The sequence below is a fragment of the Chironomus tepperi genome, unplaced genomic scaffold (genome assembly GCF_022539635.2).
Source record: "Chironomus tepperi strain 1889 unplaced genomic scaffold, CSIRO-AGI_Ctep_v1 contig_67, whole genome shotgun sequence".
Taxonomy (NCBI): domain Eukaryota; kingdom Metazoa; phylum Arthropoda; class Insecta; order Diptera; family Chironomidae; genus Chironomus; species Chironomus tepperi.
The window spans coordinates 1,702,401-1,723,150 of record NW_027226189.1 but is presented as its reverse complement, the minus strand read 5'-3'; the positions used below and the strand labels follow the sequence as shown (position 1 = coordinate 1,723,150).

At 31.0% G+C, this 20,750-nt stretch overlaps 1 protein-coding gene across 1 annotated transcript in view; it reads right to left on the bottom strand.

Moving 5' to 3' along the window:
• Positions 1-255: 255 nt before the first annotated feature.
• Positions 256-20,750, bottom strand: part of LOC139100472 (neuropeptide SIFamide receptor-like) — a 78,878-nt gene continuing 58,383 nt past the window's right edge. Inside the window, exons 4-9 of the mRNA XM_070653063.1 lie at positions 14,687-14,969; positions 14,255-14,414; positions 13,955-14,126; positions 12,625-13,056; positions 12,338-12,564; positions 256-386 (exon numbers count right to left, since the gene is read on the bottom strand). Of these exons, the coding sequence (XP_070509164.1) occupies positions 256-386; positions 12,338-12,564; positions 12,625-13,056; positions 13,955-14,126; positions 14,255-14,414; positions 14,687-14,969 (1,405 nt within the window). The remainder of the gene's footprint in view (positions 387-12,337; positions 12,565-12,624; positions 13,057-13,954; positions 14,127-14,254; positions 14,415-14,686; positions 14,970-20,750) is intronic.

The window sequence follows — 20,750 nt, the reverse complement described above, 5'->3', positions numbered from 1 at the left end:
GTTAAATTTCGTTGAGAACTTTAAATTTTTTTAAATATTTTTTCGATAATCATTAACAATAGATTTTGCATTTTCTTCATTCTGTTAACAAAAATAGTAAAATTATCTTGTATATTTTTGACTATTGATGTGAATGCTTGTCTTTGTGTGTCTATTTAATCTAATAAATGCTGTAATACTGATGACATGTATATGTTATACAACAATAATGTCACATATGCTAAAACATTCAAACATTTAATTTTATTCTGATAACTAATACCATTTATTATTATAATAACATAAAATTATCGATAGTGATGATTTAGGTGATTTTTTGCTATCGTTTGCATGATTCTCATTGATTCTCCATGATTGATTCTTAATATTCTTTTGAGAACATAAATCTATTATTGATAAAAATCTCCGGATTAATGTTACACTTTTCTATTTTATGGCTCTTGTTGCACTTGTTGAGAGTTATGAGAGATGTTTTATTATCTCAGTCGAAGTTTTAGGCAGTGATTGAAGTCGACTTCAATTTTATATCCAATAGAGTCGATTCTAGTCGATTTTTCCATTCAAAATCCGAGTAAACTTGGAGTTCTAGCTGTAGATGTTGATTATTGCAATAACATCCAGTTCAATGACACATTGCTGTATCAAAGGATTTATTTCTAGATTACAAAGGTCCCAAATATTAGTAGGAATTCAGATTCACACTTCAGGAATTGGGTTAGACACCCTAGTTGGCAGGACTTTAGGAATTCGGGCTCTAAAAGTCTAAATAGGCGCCTCGACTTGAGACCGAACTCGAAAAGTCCAAAAAAAGCGCCTCTTCTGAAATCCAGACTCCAAAAAACAATGGACTGTCGTGGTATTATTCCACATTGATGAAGATTATGTCCTTTTACTTAAAACTTTCAAGCTCATTAAACAGTCTGCACTGCTGAGCCGCTTCTCTATAAAAAGACGATTGTCATGCAGCCCTAAGTCCTAATTTTGGACTAATTGGACTCTGGACATTTAAGATTCCAAAAAATGGTCAATTTTCAAAATTGCTTTAAATTGCTTTAAATTGCCCGAGTGACACAAAAGAAGAAGCTTGAAAGAAGGCTTCGACAAGGAACCTTAAAGGCAGAACAAAAAGATAAGTCCAGAACACCAATGTGTTATGTGTCGCTCAAGCTGGTTTCTTATGTCACATTTCAAATAACTTTCAATTCTACGTCATGTTACAATCTTGACCTCCAAGCTCACCCTCTTCACTTCAACAGCCAACTATCAAAAAAGAAAGGGATAATCTTCATGTAGTCATTTTCTTCTTTTATATCCTATATCTCTCTTATCTCTCACAAGTGGCTTACAAGATTTCCATAAATTATATCTCATAATATGTAGGAATAGGAACTAAAGAGACTTGAAACTATTTTCATGATCATCAATCATTCAAATCAATAGATGAAGAGTCAATATCAATATATATGATTACTCATACGATACTTTAACATTCTTTCTTCCTTATCATATCCGTATTTATGAAAAAAATGAAAAAAATTCCTTATATGATGCTTCAAATTTCGTTAGATAAATGATACAATAGATGATAACAATTGAAAAAGTTTCTTATGCATCCTTGAAGCTTTTTTTTCACATTTGTGAATGAAAAGTTTGAAATATGAAAATAATAAAATGAAAAGTTTTTGTCTAGTAGGTTTTGTATGATTTGAGATCGTCAGAAAATTTTTGATACTTTTTGTAACAAGTATGTATGTTGATATTCATACTAGAAAACTTAAAGTATACTTTTTATTTTGAATTTATTTCAATTTTTTACGCTGGAAAAGATTAAGCTTGTCGCTATTTTCTATGGCTACACTCTTTTCTCTGGCAGATATCCGAGTGACACAGATGAAGAAGGCTTCGATTGAGTGCTTTTAAGGCTCCGGAAAAGCTTTCTATAAATACCAAATGGAAGCAAACGCCACGTGGCGTTCACATGGCATCCATGTGGGGTCAATGTGGTATCCATGTGGCTTCAAAGTAGCGTCCATATAGTGTCCACGGAAGTGTCCACGTAGCGTCCATGTAGAGTTCACGTAGCGTCCATGTGGCGTCCACATGGTGTCTATGTAAAGTCCATGTGGCGTCCACATGGTGTCTTTGTAACGTCCATGTGGCGTCCACATGGTGTCTATGTAACGTCCATGTGGCGTCAATGTGGTTTTTATGTGGCGTCCAAGTGGTTTCTATGTGGTCCACATGGTGTCTATGTTACGTTCATGTTGCGTCCATTTGGCAAAAAAGCTCCATAACGAAGTCTTCTTCATTTCTGTCGCTCGGGCAATGAGTGATGATGTTGCATATCAGAAACCCAACACTCATTATTCTGATAGAGACTAATATGCTTCTCATTAATTTTTTTTTATTCATTCATTGTATAGAAAAATATACCTCTTTGAAAAAATAATCATTAGATTTCATGCACTTGAACTTCTATTTATGACACTTCTTCTCATTAAAAACATTTCTTATTCATTTTCTTTTATGAACTTGCGACCTTTGCGAGTTTTTGTTTTTATGTAAAAATAAAGATTTTATTTACTTATTTATTTATTTATTATTATTATTTCTTTTTTTAAAATATGAAAAGTTATTCATTCCTTCTATGTATCGTCTTTATTTTGTGCTTGATATGTTACTTTTATATTAATAACAACGATTTTAATTATAATGAGGCTTTGATGATTAAAAGAAGGAATTTATTTTTAGAATTGAAAAAAAAAAATCAGAACTTTTACTATTTTTATTTTTATTAATTTTTAAATAAAATTTTTAACTTTTAAACTTTAAATGCTTAAAAAAACAAAATTTGAATTCAATTTCAAATTCATATTTAAATGAATTCAAATTCAAAATTTCAAATTTTGAATTTTCAATTTTGAATTCAAATTTTTGTAAAATCAAATTCAAACTCAAATTCAAATTCAAATTTAAAGTTCAAATTCATATTTTGAATTCAAATTCAAATTTTGAAATTCAAATTCAAATTTTGAATTCAAAATCAAATTTAAAGTTCAAATTTTGAATTCAAATTCAAACTTCAAATTCAAATTCAAATGCACAGTTCAAATTCAAATTGAATTGCAAAATTTTGAATTCAATTTCATAAATTATATAACCGCATAATATTGTACTTAAAACCACTCAAACTTGTTCCAAAAAAAGTTCGCGACTGTAAATAAAATTTCCATGAATTTGTTAAGATGCGTCCTCTTCATTTTATGGTTGATATTTTAGCATATAACTATAATATGAATATGGTTTAGATTGTTCCATTCTAATGACACAATATTGTCAGCAGCTTTTAAAGGGGGAAGGAGGATTTTTTTTTATTTACTTTTTTTTATTCCATTTTTTTGATATTTTTTGAACTATTTGCATTTGATGATCTTTACTTATTTTTTCTTCATTGTTGTATTCAGTTTTACCCATATTTGTCCGAACAGTTTGTTTTGTGTATTTTTTTTATCGTTGGTTTACATAAATTATAAAAAATAGTCAAATAAAAAATGTAGACAATATTGTCGAGTGACACAAATGTGATTTGATGCTTGTCAGAAGTTTTATCTTTACCAATTGGCGAAATTAACTTAAAAAATTAGAATTTTGCTTATAAAGTTCGAAAATGGAGATTTATTTAGCTTTTCTGAGACAATAAGAGTCAAATTCACGTTTAAGTGTTCTATGTTTCGAATCCATGAAGCATCCTGTGATGGAGCGGACTCTAATGGCTATATTGTGCCCTTCATAGTACTCTAGCTCAGGCAAAATTACCCAAATCTATTAATTAATCAAATTTAGATGAAATTTTTGGTCACCTTTTATGACTTATTTGTAATGTCTTGAACATTGTGCGAGTCCTTGACATGTCTCTGGTGGGATTGAACCTACAAACTTACTAAAGAATGGTGGAAGTATCCGATCTACTGCCTTTTCACTCGGCCTTTCTCTTGCACTGGCAGATTCGCATATATATGACTTGATATTCCAAATCTTGCTCTACTCAGATACTTCACCCATCAAACTAGTTTGCAGTCATTAAGTCAAAGAATATAAGGTTAGAAAAATCTTAAGTGAGTGCCTAAATCCCTCTAAAATTGCTTCTGTAGAGCACCCCATGATGTCATTTATATTTTATTATATATGACATTGTTTATCAGAAAATGACATCATCACCATCTCCCGTCACTTTAAGTGTCACTCGAAATATGAAAAAAAAAAACTAAAAAATTTCTTCTTGTATTTTTCTCATCATTTTAAATTTATGTTCTGACATTTTGTTTCCTATATGCACTATTTTAATTGCTTGTGAAATGAAATTTATTAAACTCGTACAATTTTCATCATTCTCAAATGTTTTTGTGTACTTTTTTTTGTGTCTACCACTCGCATCGTCTTTTTTTACCATCTATACAATGCATTTAATGAGATTTATCTCTAACAATTATTTTCACTTAATTAAATTTTAATGTAAAACGACTTGTCTCATTTTTTTCCACTTTTTTTTTGTTAATTTTTAGACAAATATATGTGAATGCTTCCTTTTTATATCGTTATGCATTGATATATGACTGAAAATAACACAATATGTATTACATAACTTTTTTTATCGCTAAAGTTTTCTTTTTTTATCATTTTTTGTGAAATTCGTTATTGTTTTTGAACGTATTTTTATGGTCTATCTTTAAATTTATTCTCATTATTATGTAACTTTATGCTTAAGATATCTTAAGATTACTGTTTAATGTTTATAAAAAAAGTTGTCCATTTTACGATTACCGATATCAATTATTGCCAATTTGTTACGTAAATGAAATGTTTCTATTATTATAAATTGCATTGAATTTGGATTCTTTTGTTTAACTGATTTAAATTGAGTAGGAGGATTGTTATGTAAATATTGAAGTTTATAAAATTGAGCTAGAAGTCGACTAAGAATTTGTAAAGAAAATTCGATTTCTCTTGATGCAAAATTTGAGTCGACTCCGATTTTTAACTTTAAGATTTCTAGCTCAAAACAATTTACCTATTTTAAAATTAAATTTTTTCGAATTTCAAATTTCTTTTAAAGTTTTGAAACTAAAAATTTACGATTTCAATTTAAGTTTGAAATTTTAAAATTGTAAAACTTTCAAAATTTAAGATTGTTAAATTTTCAAAATTTAAAATTTCAAAATTCAAAACCTGTTTACAATAAAAATTATAGAAATTTCAAGAATTTAAAAATTTCAAAATACAAAGTTTGAAAATGTAAAAGTTCAAAAATTTTAAAATTTCTAAAATTTTAAAGTTCTAATATTTTTAAAGTTTCAACATTTATAAAATTGAAAGGTTTCTCATTTATAAATTCTAAAATTTTAGAATTCAAAAATTCCAGAATTTAAAATTTCCAATTATCAAACTTTAAAACTATAAAATTTAAAAAAGTTTAAAATTTCAAAATTCTTAAATTTAAAAACCTTTAAAATTAAAAGATTTTTAAAAATCAAAATTTCTAAAATTTAAAACTTTCATAGTTTAAAATTAATTTCCAATAAATTTTCTAAACCTTATACCATCCCCAAATTTACACATATTCCACCATATTCAACTCAAATCAATTATCAAAAAATCCAAAGAAAATTTTTCAAAATGATTTAATTTTTTTTTTTGCTTATGTAAGGCAGTGATTTTTCATCGTTCATTATAAACTTTGCCTTAATCATTTTTGAATTTTATTCCATTTATTGTATCTTCCACAAATTGCATCAATACAAACATGTTTTTTTATAGTTATGCATATGTCCTTTTTTTGGTATATAATTAATTTAAGTTTTTCGTGTGTTTATTGTATGCAGTATATGTTGTTTGGTACATAAATGTAAATAATATATTGATTAATTTATATACATTCGGATAAATTGTTGGAAATTTAATTTCAATCAATCTTGAATGCATCACTTTGATAGATCTTCAAATCGGAATTAAAGAAACTTTATCTGCTTTTTTTTATATTTCAAACTCTTTCAAATATGTAGGTAGGTAGAAATTTGTTTCGTGTAAAAAATGATTTTTCTTCATTTATAATTTAGAGACATGCTTACATTAGTTCTAGAAGAAGGATTTTTTTATAGTTTTTTTTCTTTATATTGATTGAGATTTATTTTTTTAAAAAAAGAATTTTTTTGTTCTTTTTTTTGTCAGACACGAGTTGAGCTTCTTTAATAAATGATTCGCATGTATGGTCAGTTATGGATTCAATTGATATTTTTAGATAATGAATTTTAAGTTGTTTAATCTGTGAATTTCATTTGGGATTCATAATTATACGATAGAGGTTGTGTCTGAATTGAATCTAAGATTTGAATTCTAATCAAGATCAAGTATTAAGCCGCGACTTAAGAGCTGGAGCAGATTTAACTCAGAATTCAAGCTAAGCTAAATCTTAAAGCCACAAACTTTTGTGTCATTTTTTAGAATTAAACAACATTTTGTGGTTTAACAATTACAAGATCAGAAAACACATTAAATTATGAAGACATTCCACCAAATTGAAATCCATTGTATTTCTGGTTCTTGTCAGTTCAAAAAAGCACTCAAGTTTAATAAATTGAAATACTTTTTGTAGACAATAAAAATCTTTATCGCAAGCTTAAGATGCTACAAATTGAAAAATGAATCCATTCACTGCTCTTTACAGTTTCAATAACAAAAATGCACGAAAATATTTTAAAATCTCACAATCCAAAAATGATAAATCGATTCCATGTTGGCCATGCATGACCCTCCTACTCAAAGAATCTCATGCTTCTCGGTCATATGATTTCCTTTTTCTATGTTACGAGATAATTTTTTAAGATTTTTTTTTATGTGTCATTTTCATCCTCAATCCTTTTAAACATAAGCACAATTCAAAATTTTCTTCACGCTTATTCAATGAATAAAAATATCAAAATATATATTTTATTTATCTTTTTTGTTCTGTATTGTATGCAATCTCTAATATGCTTCTCTTTGTGCGATCATCAAAACATCTGTTTTTTTATATCTTGTGTGTATGTGTGTTTCTCTTTTTTTTTGTTATATAAATTTATATTCATCAAGGATAATTTTCTATTTCTTCTCATTTCTTTTATTTTTTGTGCAACAAATTTCACGTCGTCCATCTTTTTTTTTTTGTTTGGTTTGAACCTTGAAATGATTCAAAAAAAAATGAAATAAAAGTTTGTCCGTACATGCATACAACTATATGTGGGTTTTGGGGGGTCATTTGCAAATGATGTCTGGCTATTTGGGAAATTTGGATCTTTAGATTATTTAGCTATTGGTTTCCCACTTTAATTCAAGTCTGGATGTTAAGACAGGAAATTTCAAGAATAAAATTATGAATTTCGAGTTTGAATGGCAAATGATCAATCAAAAATCCAGTTCCAGACCAGCGTAACTCTTACTTGGTCTCGAATTTGGTTGGAATTCGGCTCCAATGGCAGAATTAAGGGTCTTTCAGTATCTTTACCAAATGCTACTGACTTTGATTGCCTTATAGAAGATCAATTGTGATCCTTAACCTCTCTAAAGTGGCACTTGAAGTTGGCTATTCTATATACCAGGCTAGCGATTTGCACTGTGTAATCATTCCCGATCAAAAATCTGGCCCCAAGACTAGAATGATTCTGACTTGTTGCTGGATTTGGTTAAAAATCGGCACCATGCCACTGTTGTGCCAGCCTAGTATCAGTTTTTGGATCTGATAACCGACTTGTGCTGTTCGGGTAAGATATATTTACACAATGAACCAGAGCCTGTAGTCGACTTGGATTTTGTATGACAAAGTCGACTCGACTCCATGTAGTCCAATGCCAGTCAACTTGGAGATTTGCATCAAAGTAGACCCAAAATTCCCATTTCAAAGCTAAACATCATTTACAAACGACCCACAACAAAAAAAAAATTATGAAAAATGAACGGAAATATTTGAGACGCCATTGAAATACTGATAAGCCATTGTCCACATATTTTCAATCAATTTTCTTTTTTCTCTTATTTCTTTTTGTATAATAAAACTTTATTATTGCTTAGATTGTCATTCATCACAAAACGGATGAATATTTTTTTATTTTCTTCTTTTTCTTTTCTTAAGAAAATTATAAAAAAAAAAAAATTCAAAAAATTTCTTTGGATGAAAATATGCAGAAAATTATGTCTCTTTATACTGACAAAACTATATGTACGTATATAAAAGTTTGTGCTGCTTTTGATAGCGTTTTATTACCGTTTATTAAATAGAAACATAAATACGAAGTTAAATTATCACATTTTATAAGCTATTGAGGATAATGAGGCTTAGATCATCTTCTGGATGCTGATTGGATCATTGACAATTTATAGGTCTGCTAGGTTATTGTTCTGGGCTGGTAGACAGTCTTAGCGACACAATGCAGACAATTACATATCTAATTGTCTCTTAAATGAAGCCTTGTGTCACACAGGACTTATAACTGATGTCAGCTGACAACTAGTAATCATGCACGAGTGGACAACTTGACATCTCCGGAATGATCCGTAAAATATGTCATCAGTTGACCGTAAATCTAGTCAGACATTATGTCAAGTTGTCCAGTCGGAGAGACACTCTGAGTGACAGTCGGAGTGGCACTCGAGATGACATTCTGAATGACACACTGAGTGTCACTGTTGGTGACACACTGACTGACACCGTAGGTGACATACTGAATGACACTGTGGGTGACATACTGAGTGACACACTGTGTGACACACTGACTGATACTGTGGGTGACACACTGGTTGACACTCAGCATGACACTTAGTGTGACACACATCATTTATCCTAATTTTGCAACTACATTACCTAATTATGATCCATAACATCCACAAAATAATGATCCAAGTCACATTATCAACATAAAAACAACAAACAGTCCAATTAACAATACATATACCTTTAAAATGCAATTTAATACAGTTTTTTATAAGTTTTAAAGCTCTTTTCATAATTCAAAAATTAAAGCCTTTCTTCATACAAGTGAGCAGTAAATCCCGACGATCAGTTAAATCATTTAAGGATCAAAATATTCTAAACATTCAAGCTGTTGCTATCTGTACGATAACAAATCGTTTACAGCATTCACAAACGAATGTCAATGTGATGAATGTAAACGATTTTGTACATCCATATTATATGCACGGTGGCATATCGCATGAATGTAAGTCTAAGCATATAGAAGAATATTCAATTCCTTGATTTCCATTACAACAAGCATCAGTCAGTGATTTAAATGCTGATGGTTAAATTCTTTATGGTTAACAGAAGTAACCTTTGAGCTTGATGTAAGAGTTATTTCCGTGATCAAGGACTGTTCACTTATGATGTCTTTACAAGTGGTGGTATTAAGCTTCATTGTGGAGTAGCTAGGGTATATAACATAGATATAGAACCTTCACTATATCATTAGACGTCTGAATCATTACATGTCTGTCTATAAGTATCCCAAAGTTTGAATTAGAAGTCATACAGCAGTATACAGACCCCAGTGGACCAAAAACTGTTAAAACGAGTTATCAACTAGAAATTAACTTGCCTTAAACTAGTTATAACGTTTTTTTGTCCACTTGGGATGAGTATACTCAATCAATATAATTAGAGATGTCAATACAAATACCCAAATACCCAAATATTTGGGGTATTTCGCACTATTTGGGGTACCCCAAATATTTGGGTGTAAACCCAAATTTAATTGGGTCTGCTTAAAACCTTTACTTTTTAGGAAATTTTTCAAAAAATTTCTGATTTTCATTGAAATTTTTAGTGTCAATTTTTTGTCAATTTGAATTTAATCTCAGATTTATGCTGAATATAAGTTATATTTTGGTTATATAATGGAACTTAGAAGAAAGTATAGTAAAGTTGCATAAATTTAGAATTATCATTACCAAAATCCTAACCAAAAATCATACTGATTATATCAGATCTACTGCAAATTTGTGGAAAAATTGCAGACACAATATGCGACCTTCAGAGAGATAATTATATTCCTGTATGCAGATAATAGAAAATTAAATCTGCGATCAGGTAGTTTTGTTGATCTGCTCAAGACAAAAATGTTCCTGAAGAATTAAAACTTATAAAGATAAAAAATTATTCAAGAATCTGCTGTCATTGTCTCAGCTCTTGTGGGTGCCACTTTGGTCCAAAGTGGGTACATCTTCAGTGGGTTTAAGAATAAAAATATTTACCAGATTGACTTTTTTAGCTCGTTATTTTAATTAAACTAAGCGGTAAACGACTTTCGCAATGTTGTAAAAAATGCTCAGCAGTTATTTGACACAACTTTTAAAAGAATTATTTTGCAAAATGGTCCTTAGGCCTACTTTTAAGACCAAAATTTTTTTTAAAATATTTGTACAAATATTTGGGGTTTAATATTTGGGTATTTGTACAAATAGTAAAAACCCAAATAATTGACATCTCTAAATATAATTAAGGATACTCAATTTTCTGAGCATATTCATGAATATAATCCTTGCCTGTTTGGAATACTACTTGAAATGATTCCTCTATTCCTGCCTGATGCCAGAAAGTTTTACAAATTTGGAAGCCATTCAGCAGATTTACAGTGTTCATGTGAATTCTGTATCCAATCCTCTGACTTTTTATATTAATGTCTTAACTGTGTACCGCAGCATACTAGTGTGACATGATCCGCAAGCCGTGTGAGGTTTTGGTCGTGGCATACCACCAAGGTTTACCATGGCCCAAAAAGTTTTACACAGTACTGGTCCTATTTGATGTACTTATGTAGCTCAACCTCTAATATTAGACATTATAAGTGAACGCTCCCTTCCCATAATTCCAAGAAAGATTACTGCTCACCCGTAATAGCTACATAACATATTCATATTTATTAAAAAGATTTTTTATTTTTTATTTCTTTGAATAATTCAATTACTCACATGCGCTGCTTTGTGCGTCAAATAGCAGAGTACTTAATTTTCATGTATTTTTATTTTTAAAAATTTTGAATTGTGATATTAAATGTCCTTCAAAATAGAAGATTTATTTCTCTGTTCAATTATGTCTCTAGACTCCAATATACACAATTACTTTACTGCTAATATTCTTTAATTAATCTCATCTTGTGTCGTATAAAATATAGATTTTATTTATTTTTTTATCATTATTTTTATTTAATAATAATTATTGTTATTTATATTATTTTTAGTTCCATTATGTATATAGATTCTATTTGTAATATTTTTCAGAATTTAACGACCATAAATAATTTTTTATAGTCGATAATTCAATACATTCACCTAAAATTTGTTTCTAGTAATACAGACCCATCTCTTGTTAAATGATTTCGTGGTGATCAGCAAAGGATACGGAGACCATCGAGTCCTGCTTTACAAAGTCTCTTCGTCTGTAGTCAGCTACTGTTTGTGGGAGATTTAAACAAAAATAAGACAATTTTCTTGATTAATTCTCATGAATTCATTAAGGAAATTGTAAAGTTTGTTAAACAAATTTATTATTGTCTATTATAGACTAAGCTACTAAGTTATTTGGTATTTTAACAATAGGAATAAGTATGAATGACAAAATATTTACTTTTTCTTAATTGACAACATTTTAAATGCAAAATATCCAAGAATTTTAGATTTTAATTAAATTTAGATTCAAAACAAGCTTCTTATGTTGAAACGTATTCTGCACTAGGGTTTATAATCCCGGTATTGAGTTGTATGTAATCCCGCGATTAGTCCGGAGATCCCACTAAAGTCCAGTCTCGGGATCGAAATCCTTAGTCTGTCCTCTCATTAAAGTGAGTTAATAAGAACTTCAGAGACAAAATCGCGATTATTGAAGAACTGACCATAGAACTCAAATTCAGACCTACAGTTTGACGTGAGATTCGAACCACTCCTTTGACGACATTATAGCCTGGAGTCTAACAATAGGAAGCTGTGAGCTTCGTTTTTTTCTAATGAATATGATTCGAAAAAGAGTATATCAAAAACTGGCCATGCCGAGTCTCGAACCCACGATCGCTGGGTCGGTGTGTAGTGATTAAATCCAGAAGAATGATATCACTCCACCACCGATCCTCCTCGACTCTTCATACTAGTCATGCTAATTTGTCAATATAAATTCTCAATAATACCAACTCTGACGTAACTTTTAGTCAAACTACGTTAATTAAAATTCTTCGAGCTTGATATCCATCATCTCATCCAATTTTCAACTAACTATTAACGGCTATTATCTCTAAAATTCATCAAAAAGCAATGATCTACTTACCAGTTTTGATTGGTTCACCAAACGAGAAAATTGAATCTTGTTTAACCAAACGCTGCCTCCTCGTAGCTGAACTAGTTGATATAAGTGACGTACAACTATCTTGACTGTTAACCAATGAACCACGATTCTCTTCAATCAATGATATTTCAGTGTCTTGTTTCGATAAAGTTTTTCTCTTCTGTTCCATGTATGAATTTTGGAAATTTTGTCTTAATATTGATTCTTTCCTTAAATCCGTACATGAATCGATTGATGACGAGAAGCTCTTTTTCGATTCACAATAAGACACCTGAGAATTTTGTTTCGATAATATTGAGCCATTGCTATCCTGCTTAAGTAGAGCCTTACATGAATTACCACTGTCTTGTCGACATAAATAGTCCGTCATATGGTCCGATTTACTTTGATTATTTGCCAAAATTTGTCTCGTCGATTGTACACTGTCCTGTTTAAGGAATGAATTTCTTGAGACACTCGAGTCTTGTTTGAGCAACATTTGTCGTGATAAATTGCTATTCTGTTTGGACAAGCTAACATGCTTATTATTATTATTCCTATTATTATTACTATTCATATTTGTTTGGTCATATATAAATGACACAGCATCAGATTTCATGGATGGACTATATGGTGCTTTACGTGTACTATTATAATTGTGATAATGCGACGATTTTCTTGTACTTGCGGATGATGATGATATTGCGACTGTTTCATAATATCTGTAAATTTATAAATAATCTTATTAGACTTGTGTTTACGTTTCAATGAATTTTAATCGATAAGTACGGATAAGATGTGGAATTATGTGGCTTGTAAAGTATGGGATGGATATAATTAGAGTTTATAGATTGTTGAAGTGCATTTCTTGTTAAGTTTATTGGATCTTAGATTTTCTATAATTAAAAAAAGATTTGTGAAGTTGGATTAGAATCTCCGAGCAGCATGACGAAGTCACTAATGCATAGCTACGCTGAAGTGCTAAGGGTAGAGAATGACGGTACTCTGAGAATGACATTGGGACGGCTGTTTTCGGTCTATTTTGGCTTTCGTGATGGAATTGATATATTGGCGAATCTGAAGATGCGAAAGTTAAGAATCTGTGACTGAATAGTCAAGTATCACATCCAAAACCTATGTGAGGACACTCGGTCGATTCCTATTAACGTCCGATTCATTATAATCACCAGAATTATTACCTTAGGAATCAAAATAGATATTACTTAGCTAGAAGCTGGTCGAAAGTTGACTGTAGCTAGCTTTCAGCAAGTACATAGCAAGTCATGGCTACTAGAGTTATAGCAATAGTCAAATCAGTTAACAGAAGGTAGACACGAGTAATGTAGGTGATTAGACGTCTATGTGTCAAAACACAAATCACAAGCTACTCATCAATATCAATTCCATCACTTTATAGTCTAAATAACTCCCAAATCCTAATACAACTCCTAAATCACTCAATTAATTCAACTGATTGTTCTAATAAATATCTCCAAAACCAAACAAGCCAGTCTTTATGTCAAAATGAATAACCAATCACATTTCTTAACAAAAAATGCACCAACATCCACATTGTAAGGACTAATTGGAATAATATCAAAAGTCAAATAAAATCCATACCTCAATCTTCCCCAACATTTACGTGAACGTATTATTGCAATAAAACCACGTCGATATTTTTCATTAAATGCATAAAGAATGGGATTAATGCAACTGTTTGCTGAGCCGAGCCATTGTGCAATAGGCGTAAAAATGTTAAGGAATTCCTCCATTTTCTGATCAAGCGGTCCACCTTAAAATAGGAAATTAATTTACAGTCATTAAGTTTAAAATTTATTGTTTTTTGCGGTTATTGTGGACACAAATGCAGCATCTATACAATATGGAATAAGAGACATATATTCAGCAATAGATTCTTACCAAATTTCATGATGGTAAAAATTGCATAGAGTGGAAGCCATGAAAGTACAAACAATATAACCACAAGAGCAAGCATTTTAACAACTTTAATTTTCGATTGCTGTTGAATACGATCTTTTTGAGCGTCCTTTGTATCACCGGGAATATCTCTACGTGATACCTGTACACGTTGTGTGTGGGCAGACAAATATTGAGAGGAAATAGAAAAAAGAGAGTAAAAAACCGTAAATTTATAGAGGCTATTAAATGTTTGGTGATGAGCTTTTGGATTGGTGAGGTTTGGTCAATCGGACTAGCTGTCTGTTCAAGCATCAGACTTCGTGGCTGCTACATCCAACAAGTCTTCAGCCCGCTCTTCCAAATCTCACCTCCCAAACCCCATCTCAGCAATAAAATTTGATATTTTATTAATGCCAAAAGTCTAACACAAACCTTTATCCATATCAATATATAGCATATCGAGATGAGAATCATCGGCATCACATAACATGCGAGTAAATTGGCAAATAGAAAATACAGCGTACCATCGGTGTCATCTGGCCATATTTCTAAACACATTTCAATATCAGGTCTCTCGGGTATGAGTGGTACAAGTTGAAAGAATAATGCCCATGGTAGGGTTAAACTCAATGCGATGACCCAAATCCCGAAAATAATTCCTTTCGCTCGTTTCTTTGAGATTTGTAATTTTAAAGGCCACCATATTGCCAGAAACCTGTAATAAAATAAGAATATAAAGCATATCGTTAGTCGTGCGTATTTGAAAAAGGTTAAATCTCAAAAGGCAATGACATTTAAGAAATATTCCTTTGATAAAGCACTTAAGTGAATCAGACGAAGAACAAAAAGTCAATAAAAATGTGTCTTTTGTGAATGCTTACATGATCATATATGAAAAGTATGAAATATTACGGTTACTGAGGCACAAAATTAGTCGAAATAAATTCTCGATTTTCCCACCCTCGGCAGCATGCTTAACCATGACAATGAAGTCTGGATGGCATGTGCTATCGAAACATCCACTTGACGACACGAGGAACTCCATTAAAAAACTTATTTTTCAATTCACTCAAAAATTGACACTTACATAGCATCTAATGACGTTCAAGAATATGTCATAAAATCACCATTACCATTGTTGTCCGTTCAGCAGATATTTGCTCCGTTTATGGTTTTCCGGGAATTTTTTTTTAACCCCTTTTTCATGTGCAACACACTCAACATTTATGTTTATTATGTCATGGCTCTTATCGTACCATAAAAAAGATAAGAGAAAAATGCTTTAAATGTGCATTTAACTTTTTTTCCTGTGACATTTCGAATAAAAATTTATTTTTGTTAAGAGTGGCATTGGGTTAAAAACGGAACTTGGTCTTTAGTGATATGCAATTGAATGGGTTTCGGAATTGACCTTGTGGTGATCATGTTGTGATGACTTGGAGATGATAATTTTAAGTTTTAAGGGTTGAAGTAGAGAAAAGACATTTAGTTGAAGAATCTTAGGGGTTAGGGAGGTAATAAGGAGTTGTAGGCAAAGACGTCTGAGGCATTTGCTTGACCATTCCCTATTTCGATGACTAATTACGCCGGCTAGATATCAATTTTATTCTAGAATCAATTCTTTGTTAATTCAAGAATCATTCACTTTGTAGCGATGTTAGGGAGTTCGGAAGCAGATAGGCTATACTGCTTTTGATGCAGAGCTGGTGTCGATAATAGTTATTTTAAATAAATGTACAAGAATCCAAAATCCACCAAAAGATGGACTCTAACATCCTATTTTGGAACAAAATTAAAGTCATGAAGTAGGATTTTGATTGATTAACCGATTTGTGATCAAAATGATCGATCGAAAACTGTTGATAATTGATGAATATACGATAAAATGACAATCATTAGAATAAACACGTATTTTCACTCTAATTTCCTCCAATGTTCAATTCTAGAATAGTCAAATGCCTAGAAAAGTGTGTCCATAGCATAGCTACATCTGTAATTGTCTTTATTAACAGATTTGATGATAACTTACAGAAGAATGATCCAGAAGAAGACATTATAATTCAGTCTAACAGTTTTATGATTAGATCTTATGAAAATCTCGTAATTTAGCCAGTTCCAGCACTTATTAGATTACCAAATCAACTAACGATGATTACACAAACGAAATCATCATTCCAACTGAATCTTAAGCTCATTCATAAATACATAAACGAATCAGAAAGTAATTTAAAGGACCTTGACATTTAATGTTAATTCTGCATGACCGACGATCCATGTCTTTACAATCCTAATGACATTTTCTCCGAAAAAAATAGCATATCGTTTGGCTCCGAGGAGATAAGGACAACAATACCTTTACAGAAAAAAAATCCCATCAAAAAATCAATTTTTGCATCCCTCGAGCACATGTCTCACATGCATGAACATCATAAACATTTAAATGTTTTTTACAGTTCAATAAAATATGTGTGTGGCTTACCACAAGCTCCACATCATAAGTTTTAAAAATAAACATGACTTAATTGATACCACAAAAGAATATAATTAAATATTCACAGTGACGCAATGGATGCAGTCAGAATGTCGATATATTGTAGCGTGGCACGAGGAAAAAAGATGCAGTTTGCTTTTTCCTTGTAGCTGATGCCAATGTCAAGTGCATGAATCTCGACACAGAAGAATGTTTAACCTTAGTTTGATGTTACATACATGAGATCAATGCAACGGGTTTCATGCTCGACACGAGTCAAATAAGAAGTATTGCGACGAATAAATTTTTATCATTTTTATTAATGCATGGCGTGCCTGTACATATACATCCGTCGAATAAAATGTGAAGTATTTCATGCCACAATTTTAATTTTTTTTTTATTCGAATTTCCAAGCTTTTTTTTAATTGAAGCGTAAAAGATACGTCATTGTGAGGAAAGTTGGATATAAACTTTTCCATCTCATTGTTATTTTACATCACTTGAGGCGGAAAAGGAGAGAAAATTTTTTTTATAGTTTTGTTATCGGAAATAAAAAACAAGTTTATTGAATATTCTGCTTTTCGTACTAGTTGAATGGAGACGATTTGCATTTTATTGCTCAATTATTTGTCCTGTAATTTTGCGTAGGAGGATGAGAAATGTATTTTAAAATACAATGAGAATGATAAAACCTGATAATTTAATAGAAAATCATCCTACTGAAATGGACTGTATAGAAAATATTTTCTATTATTATTTTCTAGACATCTGAGTGCATTTATATGGGTTTATTATAAAATTACGTCATGGATATGCATCATAAAGCACTTTAACATTGTCATAATCCTACATTTTCACTTTTATTAAATCTAACGGCTTTTTGAAATTTAAATCGCATTTATATTGTTTTAGTCAAGATGCAAAACAATTGTAATGTTCTAAAGAGATGCAAAACTGAAGTTGTTCGGTTTTTTAGCTTGTAAACAAAAAGTTCAGTGCTCCTTAACAAATTAAATAAATTAAACAGTGAAATCACGTGAAATTCATCAAAGAACTTGTAAGTAATCATTAATTAAATCCTTTTAGAACTCAATTTAATTGTCTGTTAAGAATTTAAAGTCAAATTCAGCTCAAAAGTCAGCCAAAATTCAAATTCTACGAAATATTCAAAATTTTTAATCAGAATCCCTCAAATTAAATCATTTCGTCAACATATTTGCTAATCTCCTTGACAGCAATCACCTAGAGTGCCTTTTGTTGATTCCAACAATTTTAAATTCTAGCAAAAAATTTATAAAATGTTCTTTCAAATTGAAAAAATTTTCATTCATCAACAAAATAATGGAACTTTCAACTATATTAGACCTCTGTAGCGAGTAAATCCTTATCTTTACAAAATCTCATCTGTAAAAAAATTATTCATGCACACACAATAAGCAAAAGAACCAATAGAAATATTCTCAAGTGGAAATAAAAAAATATCCATGGAAATTTTACAGCACCTACGCAAAGACGACAGTAAGAAATCAAATGAACGCTTGCCGTGAGTTATTTTACTTTTTTTCTTACTTAATTCATGACGACTTTCAATTCCTTTTCATCGTCGTCATTTTTTAAAGGACACTTAAGGATGGAAGGGATGAAATTTTATTTTAAAATGTTGAGGATGTCGAAGTGTAGTCGTGCCATTCTTTACTATTTTTATTCCAACTACACATACATTTTTTTAATTTAATTTCTTATAAAAAATCACTCGACATTGACCTTGGCCATGATTGATTGTTGGTGTAACGTAAAATAAGATAGAAGAAATAACAGAAGCTCTTTTTAAAGTTCAGAATGAGAAGTTATGTAAGATTTTTTTTTTTAATTTATCTGAGGAGTACTCTTGAGTGATGCTTGCCGAATTGAACATCATTCTCGTCTCCGGAACAAGTTTGATGTTCCAGAGCTATTAAATAATGCTTTCAATGGCAAAATGATTTCTCATTGTCGACAATCTTTTTTTTTACGTTCAATTTTTTGAATTCTTCATTTTATTGGTTTGAAGCGTGTGTTCGGATGTAGGGATATAGAATTGGAATTATATCAAGATAATGATAATGGAAAAAAGCGAAAAGGGGAAGCAATTGAGATTGTTCAGAAAAGGCATCTAAAACTGCAGGTTTATAGTATTTGACGAACTATAAGTTGCGGTCCAAACTGCAGTTCTTGACCGAACATTAGAATGTTCTAGTTCTATGGTTTTTTGAACTTAGTTCGCAATATGCGTTCAACATGTCAATGATCAAGATAAGGGTTTCAAGTGACTTGCTGCTAGCTAACAACAGCCAATCGCGTGATCTTGTTACCCAAAGTGCTTTTTGTTACCCATTTTACCCTCGGCTGCTTAAATCCCTTTAAGTCCATCACAGTCTCTCACCAAAATTTTACAACTTTCCACCCTAAAATGCGCTTCATTTCCCTAAAATGCTCTATTAAAATCTCATAAAATTTTGATTTAAAACAGTCTCATTCCATTTTGGCGAGAAAAAAGGCGACCAGTAGCAACGGAAGACTATTATGAAATTATATTTTTTTACGATTGCCAGTTGAAGACATAAAAAAATCTCAAATTAAATTATGTGAGGGAGATTCTATTAATTTTTTATGCGAAATGACTTCAAATTTCCTGCCAGTTTGTCTCCACGACTTCATACTATTCAAGTTCTTATTTAAACTCAAGTCTTTTAGCCGGTAAAGTATCACTTCTACATTCAATATGAACATTTCACGGAACATTTGTTGCCACGAGACAATACCGTGATCTTGAAAGTTTTCTTACACAAGAAATAACAGGAATTGTTGTTGATTGAAGTTTAAATTGTTGGGGAAGTCGTTCTTATGCTGTGATTTACAACAAATAGAAAAAAAGAATTCTTAAGTTTTTTTGTATCTTTTAACGAGAAGGAAATGCAGTCGTGAGTTTTGATCGAGTTTATCGTCTTTTTCTATCTGACGCACACTTGGAAATGATAAGAATGCGACATTTTATTTCAATTGACGTCAATATGGTTGGGCATGAACTTCGAAGAATAAACAAAATCGTCTAAATTATGAATTCTCATGGTTTAATTGGAACTAGCATGAATGACTATTTCTGGAATATTCATCTATTATCTGAGCTATTCGTGAGAATTTCATGCAGCTGTGAATATTCCGAACATGAAATTTGCTTTAGAAATGCTATCCGGATTGAATCGCAAAGTAAATTCTCTGACGGAAGATAATTCTGGATTTATTTTCTATACAGCTTCTAGGTATTTGCCTTTAGCAGTATTTTCATGATTTAGTTAGAGCAACAAAGTTAGGAATTCTTTAAATCGTAAATAAACGGCTTCTTTTGATGTTCCTTGAAAGTTTATTTAGTTTAAGTTGCCTAGGCCCACCATTTTGAGTGTCTTAGTCTTATAGGAGGTTTTAGGAGTCAAAACCTTATTAGACAATAGTTTTGCTTTATATTACACATCCTTCTTCTAAATAAGTAGCCAGAAATCAGGGTTTGACACTTCCTTCCCATCTACCCTTTCAATAGGACAAACCCGCGCTACTTCTTAGCTATATTCCTTATATTTCCTTGTTGACAGTCTCAAATTCACACTATCTCAATCTAAATTCCGTCTCAAAGACCCTCAATCCCCATTAAAGCATAAACAATTAAAAGTGATGTAATTCCGATTTTTTTCACACATATCAATTGCAAATAACCCCAAAGCCCTTTAATTTCTAGGTTAAAGAATGAAAATGTCAAGCATAATATGTCAATTAGTAATCAACATTCAATATATTCACACATAGTTCTGACTAATTAACACGGTCGATTCTTACTTTCACATTTGTTCATTGTCACAACATATTCACTGTTATAGAGACTGCTGTGAACTAAAGCACAACAAAATTTGCGCTTAAATGCTTTTCACAATAAAATGTTTCATTCCTGTTTAATTGAACTCTCATTCAACTTTTAATCCCTGATAAATAACCAT